Source organism: Gadus macrocephalus, chromosome 3 (assembly GCF_031168955.1).
Source record: "Gadus macrocephalus chromosome 3, ASM3116895v1".
In the NCBI taxonomy this organism is placed as follows: Eukaryota; Metazoa; Chordata; class Actinopteri; order Gadiformes; family Gadidae; genus Gadus; species Gadus macrocephalus.
The window spans coordinates 23,477,920-23,493,500 of NC_082384.1; the positions used below are offsets into that span (position 1 = coordinate 23,477,920).

General features: G+C 49.1%; 1 protein-coding gene across 1 annotated transcript in view; it reads left to right on the top strand.

The window, feature by feature from the left end:
* si:dkey-237i9.1 (SEC14-like protein 1) overlaps positions 1 to 12,336 on the top strand; it is a 19,522-nt gene extending 7,186 nt beyond the window's left edge. The window contains 10 exon segments of the mRNA XM_060047407.1: positions 1,004 to 1,180; positions 2,131 to 2,201; positions 3,786 to 3,957; positions 4,778 to 4,912; positions 5,725 to 5,859; positions 7,286 to 7,422; positions 7,424 to 7,538; positions 9,057 to 9,235; positions 10,505 to 10,531; positions 12,021 to 12,336. Of these exon segments, the coding sequence (XP_059903390.1) occupies positions 1,004 to 1,180; positions 2,131 to 2,201; positions 3,786 to 3,957; positions 4,778 to 4,912; positions 5,725 to 5,859; positions 7,286 to 7,422; positions 7,424 to 7,538; positions 9,057 to 9,235; positions 10,505 to 10,531; positions 12,021 to 12,126 (1,254 nt within the window). The 3' untranslated portion in view covers positions 12,127 to 12,336.
* The last annotated feature ends 3,245 nt before the right edge of the window (positions 12,337 to 15,581 follow it).

Consider the following 15,581-nt stretch of genomic DNA (forward strand, 5'->3'; position numbering starts at 1 on the left):
CATCTAAACAGGTACATGTTGTAACTTGTGGCTGTTGGTGACAAAAACAAATAGGTTGAATAAAATAGGTCAAATTAGAACAAAACGTACAGTTTTGACATCCTTGTTTACATCGGAGCCTGGTTACAACCTGGTTGTCGTGGAGGCAGCAGCAACTAACTTAAGCGTAGCTATTACTTAGTGATGATTAGTAGGTTGGACATGAGTTAAGTATTGTCGGGCAGCCAAAGTTTGTAAAATACTAGTTTGAAGCTACCAAGCGGTCATTATGGCTTGAGTAAGGACTTTACACACTGACTTAGTAGCAACCCAATGCATAGCTGGTGCAATCCAGTCCTGATGTAAACAAACCAAAGAAAAGTACAGGTATCCAGAACAAGGCTGTGGTTTGTCTCCATGTCTTCAGGCATTGCTGCATGAATAAGTTCAGACGATAGCATGGTGCAAAGTCCACATGACGGACGCACGCACGTGCACACACACACACACACACACACACACACACACACACACACACACACACACACACACACACACACACACACACACACACACACACACACACACACACGGGGGTGATTGATGTAGGCCAGCCCAGAGACAGGCATACCCTTGCGGTCATCTGAGAGACAGGTATCAGACCTCTGACTGCAGCCAGGCTAGACTTACATACCACACATACTACACACGCACGTGCACACACTCATGTACACGTGCGTGTCTGAAGGTCACCTTGTCGGCCCCTGCTAGTCCTTTACCCAGCACTGTTGACTCGGATACAAACCCACTCCAACAAACGCTATCACACATCAACGCTTTCATTTCCTGCTGAATCCGTTGTGTGTGTGTGTGTGTGTGTGTGTGTGTGTGTGTGTGTGTGTGTGTGTGTGTGTGTGTGTGTGTGTGTGTGTGTGTGTGTGTGTGTGTGTGTGTGTGTGTGTGTGTGTGTGTGTGAATTCTCGGTTATTCCTATTTGAATATCAGGCAGATAACATGGAGCTAGCTCTTCTGCGGTCTGAGCGCTCCGTCTGACGTGTCCTCATGTGTCCTCGTGTGTCTGTGTGTGTGTGTGTGTGTGTGTGTTCTCCCAGACGGACGACCGCTGTACGTCTTGAGGCTGGGACAGATGGACACTAAGGGCCTGGTGAGGGCCCTGGGGGAGGAGTCTCTGCTCAGACACGTGAGTAGCCAACCACGCTCCTCCTCCTTATGGCCCTCCAATCACCCGACACATGGCCGGGCTGCCCCTCTTATGACACCGACCAATGGGGCGTCGGGGGGGCGGGGCCAGGAGGAATGTGTGGGGTCGCTGACGACTATTTAAGGAATAAATCGTGCTTAACTTTTTTGTCTTTTCAGGAGAGTTTCCCTTTTCGATGATTATTGAATTAATCTCAATACTACCAATATTTGGCCCTGTTTGACACCCAAAATGGCCCGCACAAGTTAATAGAATATTTAGGCTGAGACCGCGTGCAAGAGAACTCGGAATAACAGGTTTGAAAATCTGGTATATTATCAGAGCTCCCCGTTGAGGTCAAAGGCAAAACATGATCGGGTAGGCCGGTAGATCAGTCTACCCACCTACTCAAACATGGTGGCTTCATTGTGGGGTAGGCCGGTAGATCAGTCTACCCACCTACTCAAACATGGTGGCTTCATGGTGGGGTAGGCCAGTAGATGAGTCTACCCACCTACTCAAACATGGTGGCTTCATGGTGGGGTAGGCCGGTAGGTCAGTCTACCAGCCTTCCCAGTGGACTGTAGCAACTCTTGGCTTCATCCAAACAGACTCATCAGGGTGGACACGCCCACATGCGATGTCACCCAATCACAGGGCAGGGCCGGTCGTCTTGTAATTGGCTAATCCCACTCACAGCTGGTGGTAAAATAGGGGGTCCTTTGAATGTACACCATAAAAAAACAAATAGAGCGTTCATGTGAGCAACGCGATGGTAAAGTGACACCATTTATCGAACCCTTTCAATTTAACGATAAAAGAGCAGGTTGCGATGCCTCTCTTGTCGGCGTGTGAAGGCTAGAGGTTAGCCTAGCCTCGGCCTAGCATCACTAGCCCGGCGTGTGGAGCTACACTGAGTGCCTGTCCTCCTCCTCCTCCTCCTCCTCCAGGTGCTGTCCATCAACGAAGAGGGCCTCAGACGCTGTGAGGAGAACACCAAGGTGTTCGGCCGACCAATCAGGTGAGCCACGGTGGCTGTGTGAACCCTACATTTAGGGCTTTTACCCAAAGCGACTTACAATGAGTGGATTTGTCAGAAGGAAGAGAAACGACAATATATATCGCTGTCGGTACGGTAAGAATGTTCATAGAAACAAGTGCAAAGGACTAACAATTGCTTGGTTAACCCATTCCAATAATGTCATTAAGATCTAGGATAAGATGCTACACAATGCTAGGTACTATTTTTAATTGTCGGGTAGTACAACATACAAAAATGTCGTACATCAGGGTGCCGCGACGTACAAACAATCAACAATTGAGTACGAGGGGAGTTTTTAGGAGAGTACGACAAGTACTCGTTGTGCGTTTTGGTGATTTTATTTCTGGGCGGGTTTCACTGTGACGCATGAAAGCACTGAGACGCTTGCAGCTCAGGTTCGTGTTCACAGACACAAACTATTTCCAACACCGCAGAGTGTTGGCTGATGCCTCCGGAAAGGTAGAACGAGGTCAGATAGATTATTATCCCGTAAGCCCAAAAAACGATGCTGTGTCTCTCCCTCCCTCCCTCCCTCCACCTCTCTCCCCCTCCCTCCCTCCCTCCCTCCCTCCCTCCCGGGCAAAATCGTCGCGAACAGATTAACAGGCGAGAAAGGCTCAAAGTTCAACCGATGACAGGCTGTGGGGAAGGGGAGGGGAGATGTACGCCAGGCAGGAATGCGTGCACGTGTGAGCTGTCTCCAGGAAGAGCGTGTCAGAACAGGGACAGGGACGGGCACAGGGGTGATGGAGGCGGCGGATAAGGGGTGACGGGGAGAGCTCGGGATGGAATTAAACACGCAGGATTCTAAACTCCACTGCTGCTGCCCCCCCTTAGGAGAGGTGTGTGTGTGTGTGTGTGTGTGTGTGTGTGTGTGTGTGTGTGTGTGTGTGTGTGTGTGTGTGTGTGTGTGTGTGTGTGTGTGTGCGAATACATGAGTATGTTTGTGCGAATACACGAGTATGTTTGTGCGAATACACGAGTATGTTTGTGCGAATACACGTGTGTGTGTGTGTGTGTGTGTGTGTGCGAATACACATGTGTGTGTGTGTGTGCGAATACACATGTGTGTGTGTGTGTGCGAATACACATGTGTGTGTATGTGTGTGCGAATACACCTGTGTGTGTGTGTTTGTGCGAATACACATGTGTGTGTGTGTGTTTGTGCGAATACACGTGTGTGTGTGTGTGTGTGTGTGTGCGAATACACATGTGTGTGTGTGCGAATACACACGTGCGCGCGGGCATCAAGCGACAGGAGAGAGCGACGCATGAACAACACTCATTCTTATCCTTATCCACCCTTATCTTGGTTTTCCGTGTGTCGCTGCGCTGCTTTGAACCCCCTATGGGAGAGACCCCCCCCCCCCTCCCTGTGTGACCGCTACTGCTCGCTGGAACCCATGACTCGTGTTCCCACACTGTGAGGTTTATCGGACCGCCGCCCCCCCCCCTGCCCCCCCCCCCCACCCCCATCCATCCATCCTATGAGCCACGCGGCGTTGCCGTGGCGACGGCCGCCGGTACCCGGATGCTGAGGTGTGTTGTGTGTCTGTTGTCCAGCTGCTGGACCTGCCTGGTGGACCTGGAGGGGCTGAACATGAGGCACCTGTGGCGGCCGGGGGTGAAGGCGCTGCTGAGGATCATCGAGGTGGTGGAGGCCAACTACCCCGAGACCCTGGGCCGCCTGCTCATCCTGAGGGCCCCCCGCGTGTTCCCCGTGCTCTGGACCCTGGTGAGACCCGCACGCAGACACACACACACACACGCAGACGCACACAGACACACAGACACACACAGACACACACAGACACACACAGACGCACGCAGACGCACGCAGACGAACGCTGACTCACACAGACACACACAAACACACACAAACACACACAGACACACACACGCACACACACGCACACACACACACAGACACACACAAACACACGTATAGACGTACGCAAGCGCGCACAAACTTATATACACACACACCTTTATGTACGCAAACATACTTGGATGCATACACACACACTTGTATACACACACTTTTATATACACACGCATACTTGGATGTATACACACACACACACACTTATATACACACTTTTATGTACACAAATATACTTGGATGTATATACATACACACACACTTATGCACGCATATGCCCTCATACAAATTCTTGCACACTCATACTTAACGCGCACACACATGCTTAACACGCACGCGTACTTAACACATACATACACACACATGCTGCACATACCTAAAACATACACACAAGCACACATACTTGACACATACATATACACACACAAACACTTACCACATACACACACACGTACATACTTAACGAATGCACACACACACACGCACATACTTTACACATGCACCCACAAATACATTTCACACACACACACACACACACACACACACACACACACACACACACACACACACACACACACACACACACACACACACACACACACACACACACACACACACACACTCTCCAGGTTCGGTGGTCCAGCTGGTGACCCCCGGTCTCTCTCCTCCACAGGTCAGCCCCTTCATCGACGAGAACACCCGCAAGAAGTTCCTGATCTACGCGGGCAACGACTACCAGGGCCCGGGCGGCCTGCTGGACTACATCGACAAGGACATCATCCCCGACTTCCTGGGGGGGGAGTGCATGGTGAGCGTGTGTGTGTGTCGGTCTGTGTGTGTGTGTGTGTGTGTGTGTGTGTGTGTGTGTGTGTGTGTGTGTTAAATATGTGTGTGTGTATGTGTCTGTCTTTGTGAGTGTGTTTCTCGGCTTGTCTGTGTGAGTGTGTCTGTGTTCCTGTCTGTGTGAGTGTGTGTGTGTGTGTGTGTGTGTTTTTGTGTGTGTGTCTGTGTTTCTGTGTGTGTGTGTGTGTGTGTGTGTGTGTGTGTGTGTTTTTGTGTGTGTGTCTGTGTTTCTGTCTGTGTGAGTGTGTCTATCTGAGTGTGTGATTTTTAGTGGACAAACATTCATTGTCACACCGGCACTTTATATTTAATATTTAATGTTTATATTCTTCACTTTCCATTCATACTCTCCCTTTGTCTGTCACCACAAAGATACATAAGCTATTCCCCATATTCTGAAGGACATTCTTATTTGTAGTATGATTCTATTTCCTGCTAGTTTTTTTTATTTGTACTATTTCTACCTTATGTGTGTGACCTTATGTGTCTGATGTCTCCCACGTATTTGTGGCGTGCCATGTCACGACACATTTCTCTGTTCAGAATGACCCTGGGTTATTCTATGAATATGACAGATAAAACACTTCTATATATAACACGGTTATACGGTAGCGCGTGTGTCACACACATCCTGTTATTGAGAAGCAGCAGAAGCCTCTTGGGGTGCCTTTTTAATAGTATAATAAAAAAGCTGAATAACAACAACACGCTGCAACTTTTACCTTGTATTCACCCATTTGTTTGTGTGCGTGTGTGTGTGTGTGTGTGCGCGCGCAGTGTGAGGTCCCAGAGGGGGGTCTGGTCCCCAAGTCCATGTACCGGACCACGGAGGACATGGAGAACGAGGGGGTGCGACTCTGGACGGAGACCATCTACCAGAGCGCCAGCATCTTCAAGGGTGCGCCGCACGAGGTGAGCCCGCCGCCGGCACCCCTTCGTCGGGCTGAGAGGCTGAGGATGAGCCCCCTCCAGGGACGGAGAGAGACTGGAGACGGATGGATGAGTCCGGAACTGGTTCATTCAGGACAGGATAAAGACGTTTTTATTACGACGAGTTTAGTATGCAGCGCCGACCACGTTGCCCGGTTTCAGTAGTTTCCATGTCTGTGTGCGTTTCCATGTGAGCGAAAAATGCTGCGGGGCTCTACTGCCACCCAGTGGATGTATATAGTACTGCACGCGATGTTTGCGGCGCAAAACATAATGCCAACACATTTGCCGTGGCTGTTTGTAATAACGGGCCCATCAGTTTTAAGGGGATATGTCTAATGCAGCGTTAGACATGAAGAGCCCCCTGCTGTATGAATGGTGCTGCCTGACTAAACATACGGACGTTCACCAACAGATGTTGTCGTTCTCCTGCCCCCCCCCCCACTGCGTTCCTCATTGTTCCGCCTCAGGGGGTAGTGCAGTGATGGAGATTTGATTCATTGCGTCGGTGCCATCACAAGCTGTATAATGCAGAGTTTAGAGGCCCCGGTTTTACAGCCAGACGAGTGGTTGAGATTTTGGGTCAAATCGTGTGTTTTGAGTTGAGTGATGGATGTGAGATGCAAACACTCGCTCTCAAACTGTTGAGATGTACTTTCACTAATACCACTTTTCTGCTCTTTGTCTCTTATAATCCAACCATCCTCCTTCTCCTCCTCTCCCTCCTCTTCTTACTCCTCCTCATCTTCATCCTCCTCTGCCAACTCCAACTCTTGCTCCCCCCTCTTCCTCCTTCTCCTCCTCCTCCTCCTCCTCTTCCCCACCCTCCTCTTCTTCCTCCTCCTCCTCTTCCCCACCCTCCTCTTCTTCCTCCTCCTCCTCCCCCTCCTCTTGCTCCTCCTCCTCCTCCTCTTGCTCCTCCCCCTCCTCTTCCCACTCCTCCTCCTCCTCCCCCTCTTCCTCCCCCTCCTCCTCCTCTTCCTCCTCTTCTCCTCCTCCTCCTCCCCCTCCTCTTCTTCCTCCTCCTCCTCCTCCCCCCCCCCTCCTCCTCCTCCTCCTCCCCCCCCCTCCTCCTCCTCCTCCTCTTCCCACTCCTCCTCCTCTTCCTCCTCCTCTTCCTCCTCCTCCTCCCCCTCCTCCTCCCCCTCCTCTTCTTCCTCCTCCTCCCCCTCCTCCTCCCCCTCCTCTTCTTCCTCCTCCCTCTCCTCTCCCCCTCCCCCTCTTCCTCCTCCTCCTCCTCCTCTTCCTCCTCCTCCTCCTCCTCCTCCCCCTCCTCTTCTTCCTCCTCCTCTTCCTCCTCCTCCTCCTCCTCCCCCTCCTCTTCTTCCTCCTCCTCTTCCTCCTCCCCCCTCCTCCTCTTCCTCCTCCCCTCATCTTCTTCCTCCTCCTCCTCCTCCTCCTCCTCCAGCTGCTGATCCAGATCATCGACGCCTCCTCCGTCATCACGTGGGACTTTGACGTGTGTAAGGGCGACGTGGTCTTCAACATCTTCCACTCCAAGCGGGCCCCGCAGCCCGCCCGCAAGGAGCCCCCGGGGCCCCACGGCGTCCCCCCCGCCCCCCGGGAACAACGTGCAGCTCATCGACAAGTCCTGGACCCTGGGCCAGGACTACAGCCGGGTGGAGTCCGCCCTCACCTGCAAGGAGGGCGAGAGCGTACAGGTGAGGGCCCGCACGGCGCGCTGGCCCCCAAGGCCAGCGCGCCGACCGCACTTTTTCGGAAATAATGCCGCGTCTTGATTACCGATTCTACGAACAAAGACCGAGGCGGCGGCTTACGTTCCGGAGCAGAGTAAAGGACGACTTTACTGCGAAAAACACGAAAAAACAATCGTGTGCCGTTTACTGTGTTCTCGTTCCGAGTGCTAAAACACAAAGTGTCCTTCTGACGTCACGACGTGAAGCCGATGGGGTCGTCGACAGTAGAGGTTCGCGAGTAAAAGATAACCGTGTAAAGAATTGATAAACATCGGCATCACTTCATAAGTGACAAAAGAAAAACAGGACGTCACGTTTTCCCCAACGTGCTCTGACTCCATGAACGACGACTCAAAGGCTCCGCGTCGGAATGAATCACAAAACACAAGATACGGAGCAGCTTCTTTGTGGTATTTTGAAACGTACGACCCCATTTTACTAGCCTGATCCTACCAGACTCTCGTACTTCATTTCATTTGCACAGAGAGTCTGGACCCACTCAATTGACAAACGTTAACTCACTTGGAGGCGGGTGTCTGTTGAAGTTTAAAACTATTGGATCTGCCCAGTGCCACTCTGGATCTGCCATAACCAATCGCTAACGTTTGGCCGGAAATCACGTTGCGCGCAGGCTGTAAACAAACCAAACACCGTGCGTGGAGATGTCCGTCAACGAGAACTGACTTTAACGTCATCGTTCTCAGCCACTCCCTCTGTTCGCTGATTGGACGCAGAACATTTAGACCGAGAAAACCCACTAACATACCGCAGACCCAGACCTAATTCTGAAGGGAAAGTCATATTGAGCGGAAGTACTTAGGTGGGCGGAGCCAGGCTACCATTTAACCGCTACTGCGGCTAATAGAAAATGCAGGTTTATTTTCAATAAAATATCCTAATGCTGCTAGTGATGGGTAGAATGCAGAGTCCTCATTTTTCTTCCGGATCAATAAGTACTTTATTTAAGTATTTGAAAGTAGTTATAATAGCAGTAAAGTCGCATTAAAATTAGTACTGTGAAGCGATTCAAATATTTAATCGTGATTAATCGCGTTAATGTCGCAGTTAACTCGCAATTAATCGCAAAGGTTTTTTCTATGCTAAATATCCCTTGATTTCTTTGTCCCATTAATTGTTCTCATTTTAATGCTCTTATCAACATGGAGAAGAAGTGCATCGGCTTGCCTTGTGCAAATGTTTTTTTATTGATAACAACATTGGCATATACTGATCAAAACAGGACGATACAAAAAAAAAAGCCTATAGTGCAATTAAACAATGAACATACAAACATACTACCTTGAACATAGCAGTCAGGCTTCTGCTTCTTTGTTTTGAGCCAAAGGAAAAAAATAAAAGAATTGCGTTAATCGTGCGATAAAAATATTAACGCTGTTACAATTGGTTTGCATTAACGCCGTTAATAACGCGTTTAATTGACAGCACTAATTAAAATGTAATCACGATGTGTCTGCGGCGCAGGGCTCCCACGTGACGCGCTGGCCGGGCTTCTACATCCTGCAGTGGCGCTTCCATAGCATGCCGGCCTGCGCGGCCACCAGCCTGCCGCGCGTGGACGACGTGCTCGCCTCGCTGCAGGTCTCCTCCCACAAGTGCAAGGTCATGTACTACACCGAGGTGCTGGGCTCCGAGGACTTCAGGTGGGGCCCCTGTGTGTGTGTGTGTGTGTGTGTGTGTGTGTGTGTGTGTGTGTGTGTGTGTGTGTGTGTGTGTGTGCATCTGTATTGGGTGCGTGTGCGCATGTGTGTGTGTTTGCATCTGTAAAGGGTAATGACGTTTGTATATGTCAGAGTGGGTGGCTGGGTGGGTGTCTGATGGTAAGTGTGTGTGTTTCTGTGTCTGATGGTAAGTGTGTGTGTCTGGTAAGTGTGTGTGTGTGTGTCTGATGGTAAGTGTGTTTGTTTGTGTGTGTGTGTGTGTGATGGTAAGTGTGTGTTTGTGTGTGTGTGTCTGATGGTGAGTGTTTGTGTGTGTCTGATGGTAAGTGTGTTTGTGTGTGTGTGTGTCTGTGTGTGTGTGTGTCTGATGGTGAGTGTTTGTGTGGGTCTGATGGTAAGTGTGTTTGTGTGTGTGTGTGTGTGTGTGTGTGTGTGTGTCTGTATTGGGTGCGTGTGCGCATGTGTGTGTGTTTGCATCTGTAAAGGGTAATGACGTTTGTATATGTCAGAGTGGGTGGCTGGGTGGGTGTCTGATGGTAAGTGTGTGTGTTTCTGTGTGTGTCTGGTAAGTGTGTGTGTGTGTCTGATGGTAAGTGTGTTTGTTTGTGTGTGTGTGTGTGTGTGATGGTAAGTGTGTGTTTGTGTGTGTGTGTGTCTGATGGTGAGTGTTTGTGTGTGTCTGATGGTAAGTGTGTTTGTGTGTGTGTCTGTGTGTGTGTGTGTGTGTCTGTGTGTGTGTGTGTGTCTGATGGTGAGTGTTTGTGTGGGTCTGATGGTAAGTGTGTTTGTGTGTGTGTGTGTGTGTGTGTGTGTGTGTGTGTGTCTGATGGTTTGTGTGTGTCGGTTGGGGTACAATGTGTTATTTTCCCCCACATCCCCACGGACTACCAATAGTCTGTGTCCAAGCACGTCTAATCACTGCTACCAGGGGAATCCTAATTACATTGTTTGAGTCTCCTTAAGGCGGGCTTACGTCAACGTATACAGTGATAGTATTTCTTTACACATATTTTAATTGGTTTAATTAGTACCTCAAGGTCACATCTGATGTCTTTGTAAAGATTCTGTCAAACTATCCCAGAGTGGGCATCTCTCCCTGGTAAGAGCAGGATCATGTGTTTATGTTCAAACGACCCCCGCCCACTACGCCCCCCCCCCGACACAGAGACGTACCCCTCTTTATTCCGATGCGCTGCGACCATTCGCTCACCGTCCCCTCTTCCTTCTCCCTCCCGCTCTCTTCCTGTGAAGAACGGCTTGCTATGACGTGCAGAGTTTGTAAGTGGCCAAGGGGTTTGAAACCCCTCCCCCTTTTATGTCTGTTAGCATTAGCTTAGCATCTTCCGCTGCTTCCCCCCCCCCAACCCCTCTGCCTGCTAATATAAATGCCCCCCCCCCCCCCCCCCCCCCTTTTGCTCCACATTGGGTCACACTTCCAATGTGAGCAACTGGATGCAAGCTTGGGCTTCCCTGCCTTTTTTAACACTTTTATTCTCTCTCGCTCACTCTTTCACTCACTCGCATATAAACTCACGTATACACTCACATATGCACACACACACACTCACTGACTCACTCTCTCACATACTCTCACACACAAAGTCTCTCACACACTCTCACTCACTCACTCACTCTGTCAGCTTGGGGCTAACGGGCTCGCCCCTTTTTTCCGATACACCTGTCCCGTATCGGAAATGTCTCTGCGCTGACATAAGCGGCCCAACTGCCTGCATGACTAACAGTGTCAGCGTCGCACTAGGTTTAACACATTAACCTGTGTGTTTGCCGTACACCGCGAGGCGACCTCTGACCTCTGACCTTCACCTCTGACCCTTGACCTTGTAGCTTGTGTTTTTAATTACAGTGGTCCGACCAGACCCGTCTCGCGCTCTGCCTTTTAACCTCAGCAATAAGCCACCAGCTAGCCCCTAGCTGTTCTGAAATCCCTGAATACAACACCTTAAGTGGCTTACTGCTCTTATGAAACGGTTTATAAAACGGTCACTGCAGACTAGCTAGTAAAAATTCACCAAATATGATTTTTTTGAAAACAAATCAACATTCTACCGCCAAGCAATGTGTTTAAACAGCAAAATAGTTGCCACGCAACACAGGCTAGCAAACTTTGAGATTGGCGACGCATTAATACTAAAACTACTAGAAATGACTTGTTATGAGTATTTCACAGATTCAAAGACCGGAACTACCCGTTTTATAAACCCTGTTTTACTACTGTCCCTGTGTCACTTCCCTCTTTAATATCTAACTGCAGTATTGTGAGAACAGAAGCATAAACACCGAACACCACATGATTATTAAAACATGTATCCAGGACGTACAGTTATGGCCGCATTGCATAACAGGATGAGAAACGGTGGGGGAAATGGCAGCCATGATGTATTTTGTTCTCAAAATGACAATTAATACTGATCTAAATCTAAAATATCCCCCACTTCCCTCTACCTCAAGCCCCTTCCTCCCTCACCTCCCTGCATTCCCATTGGCTGTTGCAGCCAAGGGGCGGAGCCTGATCACACCCTCCGTCTTTGAATGCTTCACAGGGTAAACCCTGTTTGAACTTGGTTTAAACCCGGCTGCATGGGTGTACTTCTGCATCATGGATCGGTGTTGAACACAACGCACACTCACACAATGCATTCAGGCAGCTCACTGATGGGGGACTTCTGGCAGAAGCTGGTGTTGTGTTACAGGCATCGGGTGGGCTGATGCGCGTGTCTCATCGTGGCTCCGTCTGTCTCTCTTGCAGGGGCTCCATGACCAGCCTGGAGTCCAGTCACAGTGGCTTCTCCCAGCTGAGTGCCGCCACCACCTCCTCCAGCCAGTCCCAGTCCAGTTCCATGATTTCCAGGTAGAGGGGACTCCAACCTGGACTACAACTCCCAGCATGCCCCTCTTCTGCTCCCCTCTCCGGGGCTCCACTCCTTCCTGCTTCGTCCTCTGTGAAGCCCGCCACCCCTAGGACGGGGAGGTCTCTGAGTGGAAGCGAAGCATGCTTGCACAAACGAAAAGTCCAAAAAAAAAAAAAGACAAAAAAACGACAAAGAGAAATGGCAAACCGAAAATTGTGTGCACAAAATTTAAAGGGCTGTTTTTTCCACACAAAGGTCATGTATTTGTCGATTCCTCCTGCGCCTTGAGTGGGCCTACAGGTTGAATACCGTTATCATAGCGTTTCTTTTTGTGGACTTACAGGCCGACTTCTGGGAGATTTGACTGGAAGTTGGACCCAAGCAATATTAGAAACTAGGGAGCTTTTGGGACTTTGAAAATGGAGGTGTTGTTACATACTCGCGTATACTCTTGCACGCCAATACACCCACACATGCTCTCATTGAGAGGCCCACACACATACACACACTGAGACACAAACACACACGCTCACACACACACACTGAGACACACACACGCACTTTGAGGCGCACACCTTTGAACGGACACTGATAACAAGCAAAAAAAGAGAGTGGTGTTTGCCATATTACCAGGGGTGGTTTGTGTAACCTGGTAAGTTATTTTATAGGTCAAGTGTCGGTGGTGATGTTATGATGTGACGATATGTTCGACCTTGGTCAAGTATCATTTCCGATCGTCTATTTCAACGTGCAGTGAGCTCTCGATGGAAGGTGTTTCCTAAACGGAGGCGATGCAGAAGACACCGCTGACATCTGCATTGTCTCTCCGTAGCAAAGTCCGTCCATCCGGCTCATCAGGGCTAACTAATTAAATACAATATAAAATAAGAACTAAAACTACTACTAGCACATGCTATTGGAACTAGGTCCGCTAGAAGCAATAACATGAGTTTTGATTTGTACTGTGTGAACTATTTCTATTTATTATACAGATTTATACGGACTGAGAGACTCACGGGTGTAGATGAGCTTAGATGGAAACATCGCTTACGACTAACTGCTTGTTCTGTTACAGAAAGGTCCTTCCTTTGAGGTCAAACGTAGTGGTAGTCGGAGTAGTATTTAGTGGATGGACCGTTTGTGTTTTTCTTTACAAATTAATATATATATACATAGATCACTTTATGAGCGATGTCGATTTTAACAGGAGCCGCCACCAGCTTTATTCCTGTACACGGCGACAGCCAGCCCTGTGGAGGGAGCTGTCAGAAGATGCCTTGATGTTCATTTATGTGAATGTGCTTCTGATTGGCTCGTTCTAATCTAAACAATCGCATTTCCCTCAAAAGAAAATTCGTGGGTCATTCTTCTTCTTGTTTTCTTTCATTGGGACGGATGGGAAACTGCCATTTGAGATGATTATTCTAATGACCTTCTGCTGTGGTGAAGGTTGTGCGTGCTTGACGGATGAATGTTTCATTGTGATGTACACCCATATCATGCGGTGACTGCTCGGGTTCGGTGTGTTTTTTTTTCGTGTTCTGCTCGCTCCATGCAGTGATGGGTTTACGGTGGATGCGTTTATCTGGACTTGTGAAACACTGCTAGCCATTTGAGAGCCATGTGTCAAGACCATTTGAGCCTTTTTTGTTTTTTTCCCCCTCCTTTTTATCGAAGCAACGGTTTGCGTATGTGCGTGGTTTACTGTGACACTAGCTTCAACTCTACGTTGGAGTGGGGATGACGTTTTGGAATGCAATAGTTTGGGGGTTTTCAGCAACTGTGCGCTTGGTTCAACCCTTTCTAATCAATTCCCAGGAGGGGCTTTTTCTTTGACGTCTTTACTTGGTGTGTCGGGGCTGGTGTGGCATCACCCTGAAATATCAAGATACTTAATCCCTCTGCAGTGTTCAGGGAGGAGGAAGACATCACAAATCTGTTCACATGTTCTAAAATGTCCAATAATCTGATACTTACCGCTTAGGTGCTCAGAAGTCATGGCAGTTCTCAGGACAATGAGAAGGGTGCGTTGTTGTCAGGCAACAGCCAACCCAGCTCAGTCTAGGCCAGCTTGGTCCTTAGCCAGCTAGTTCTGAAACAGCTCGTTCTGAACCAGTTCGGTCTAAGCCAGCTTGGTCTAAACCAGCTTGGGTTAAACCATCTTGGTCTAAAACAGCTCGGTCTGAACCCGCTCGGTCTAATCCAGCTCAGCTCGGTCTAAACCAGCTCAGCTCGGTCTAAACCAGGTTAGTCTGAGCCAGGTTAGTCTAAACCAGGTTAGACTAAGCCGGGTTAGTCTAAGCCAGGTTCGTCTAAACCAGGTTAGTCTAAACCAGCTTGGTCTAAGCCAGCTTGGTCTAAGGCAGCTTGGTCTAAACCAGCTTGGTCTAAGCCAGCATGGTCTAAACCAGTGTATCCAATACAATGTCCCAATGACCAAGGCCATTGAGACTGCTCACTGCCACCAAGACTCACCTCGAGGCTCTGAGCCTCATCTGACCCGTCCTCAAGACTATTCCAGAAGGCCGCTGTTATCCTACTTTTAAACATGAACTTTTTTTTTTTCTCGCGCAAAACGACTTTGAAGCAAAGGTCACGGTTGAAAGTTGTGATACCCACATGTCCCTGGCTCCTCCATCCCCACACATGATCGGTGATGACCGTGTGTACCTGTGTATATACTTTGTTATGCTCTGTCTAAACCCCCCCCCCTTAGGGAAGCATGTTGAGGACGCTGTCCCGCCATATATAAACGAATGGCCACGACGTCTCCCCCTGCGGTGCGAACCGCATTTTAGCGTAGTTAGCCACGTCACTTCGGACACGCGCATGGTCATGTGGACTAGGGGGGGGGAAACCAAGCTCGAGTCTACTGGAGCGTTGACGCCATACACGGTCCACATCCGATGAGTGATCTCCTTTTTCATGATAGGGTGTTAATCTGAGTTTAGTATCGCTGGGATTAGCCGAAACCGATGCCTCTCCCGTTCCCTCCCAGCACTGCTCCTACCTGCCTCATGACTTTACCGATGCAACGCGAACACTTTATTTAGAGGTTTCCTGGACAAAGTGGGGGGGCTACATACGTGATGGTTCCCCCATTGTAATCCGTATTCATCTCGCTCTGTTTAGTCTTTTTCGAAATTGTTGTTGCATATCTCCGATCTTGTCACGTTGACGTGAATAATCATGTGTAAGAAATAAAAAGGACCTGTTTGGATTTATTTAAAACGAGTTACATAAATACATGAATAATGCCTTTAAACTTTTTTGGGGGGGGGGGGAGAATTAAAGTTTTATTCCAAGTATAATCTGTGTAATCGTCATGATTAACAAACTACTGTCTGCATTTTGAGTGTATGTGGTTTTCTAATTTTATAGAATGGAAGACATACAAAACCCAGTTGGACACCAGGAATGGCTTCCTCCGGATTCATAGTGGTTAGGTAACCCTACAC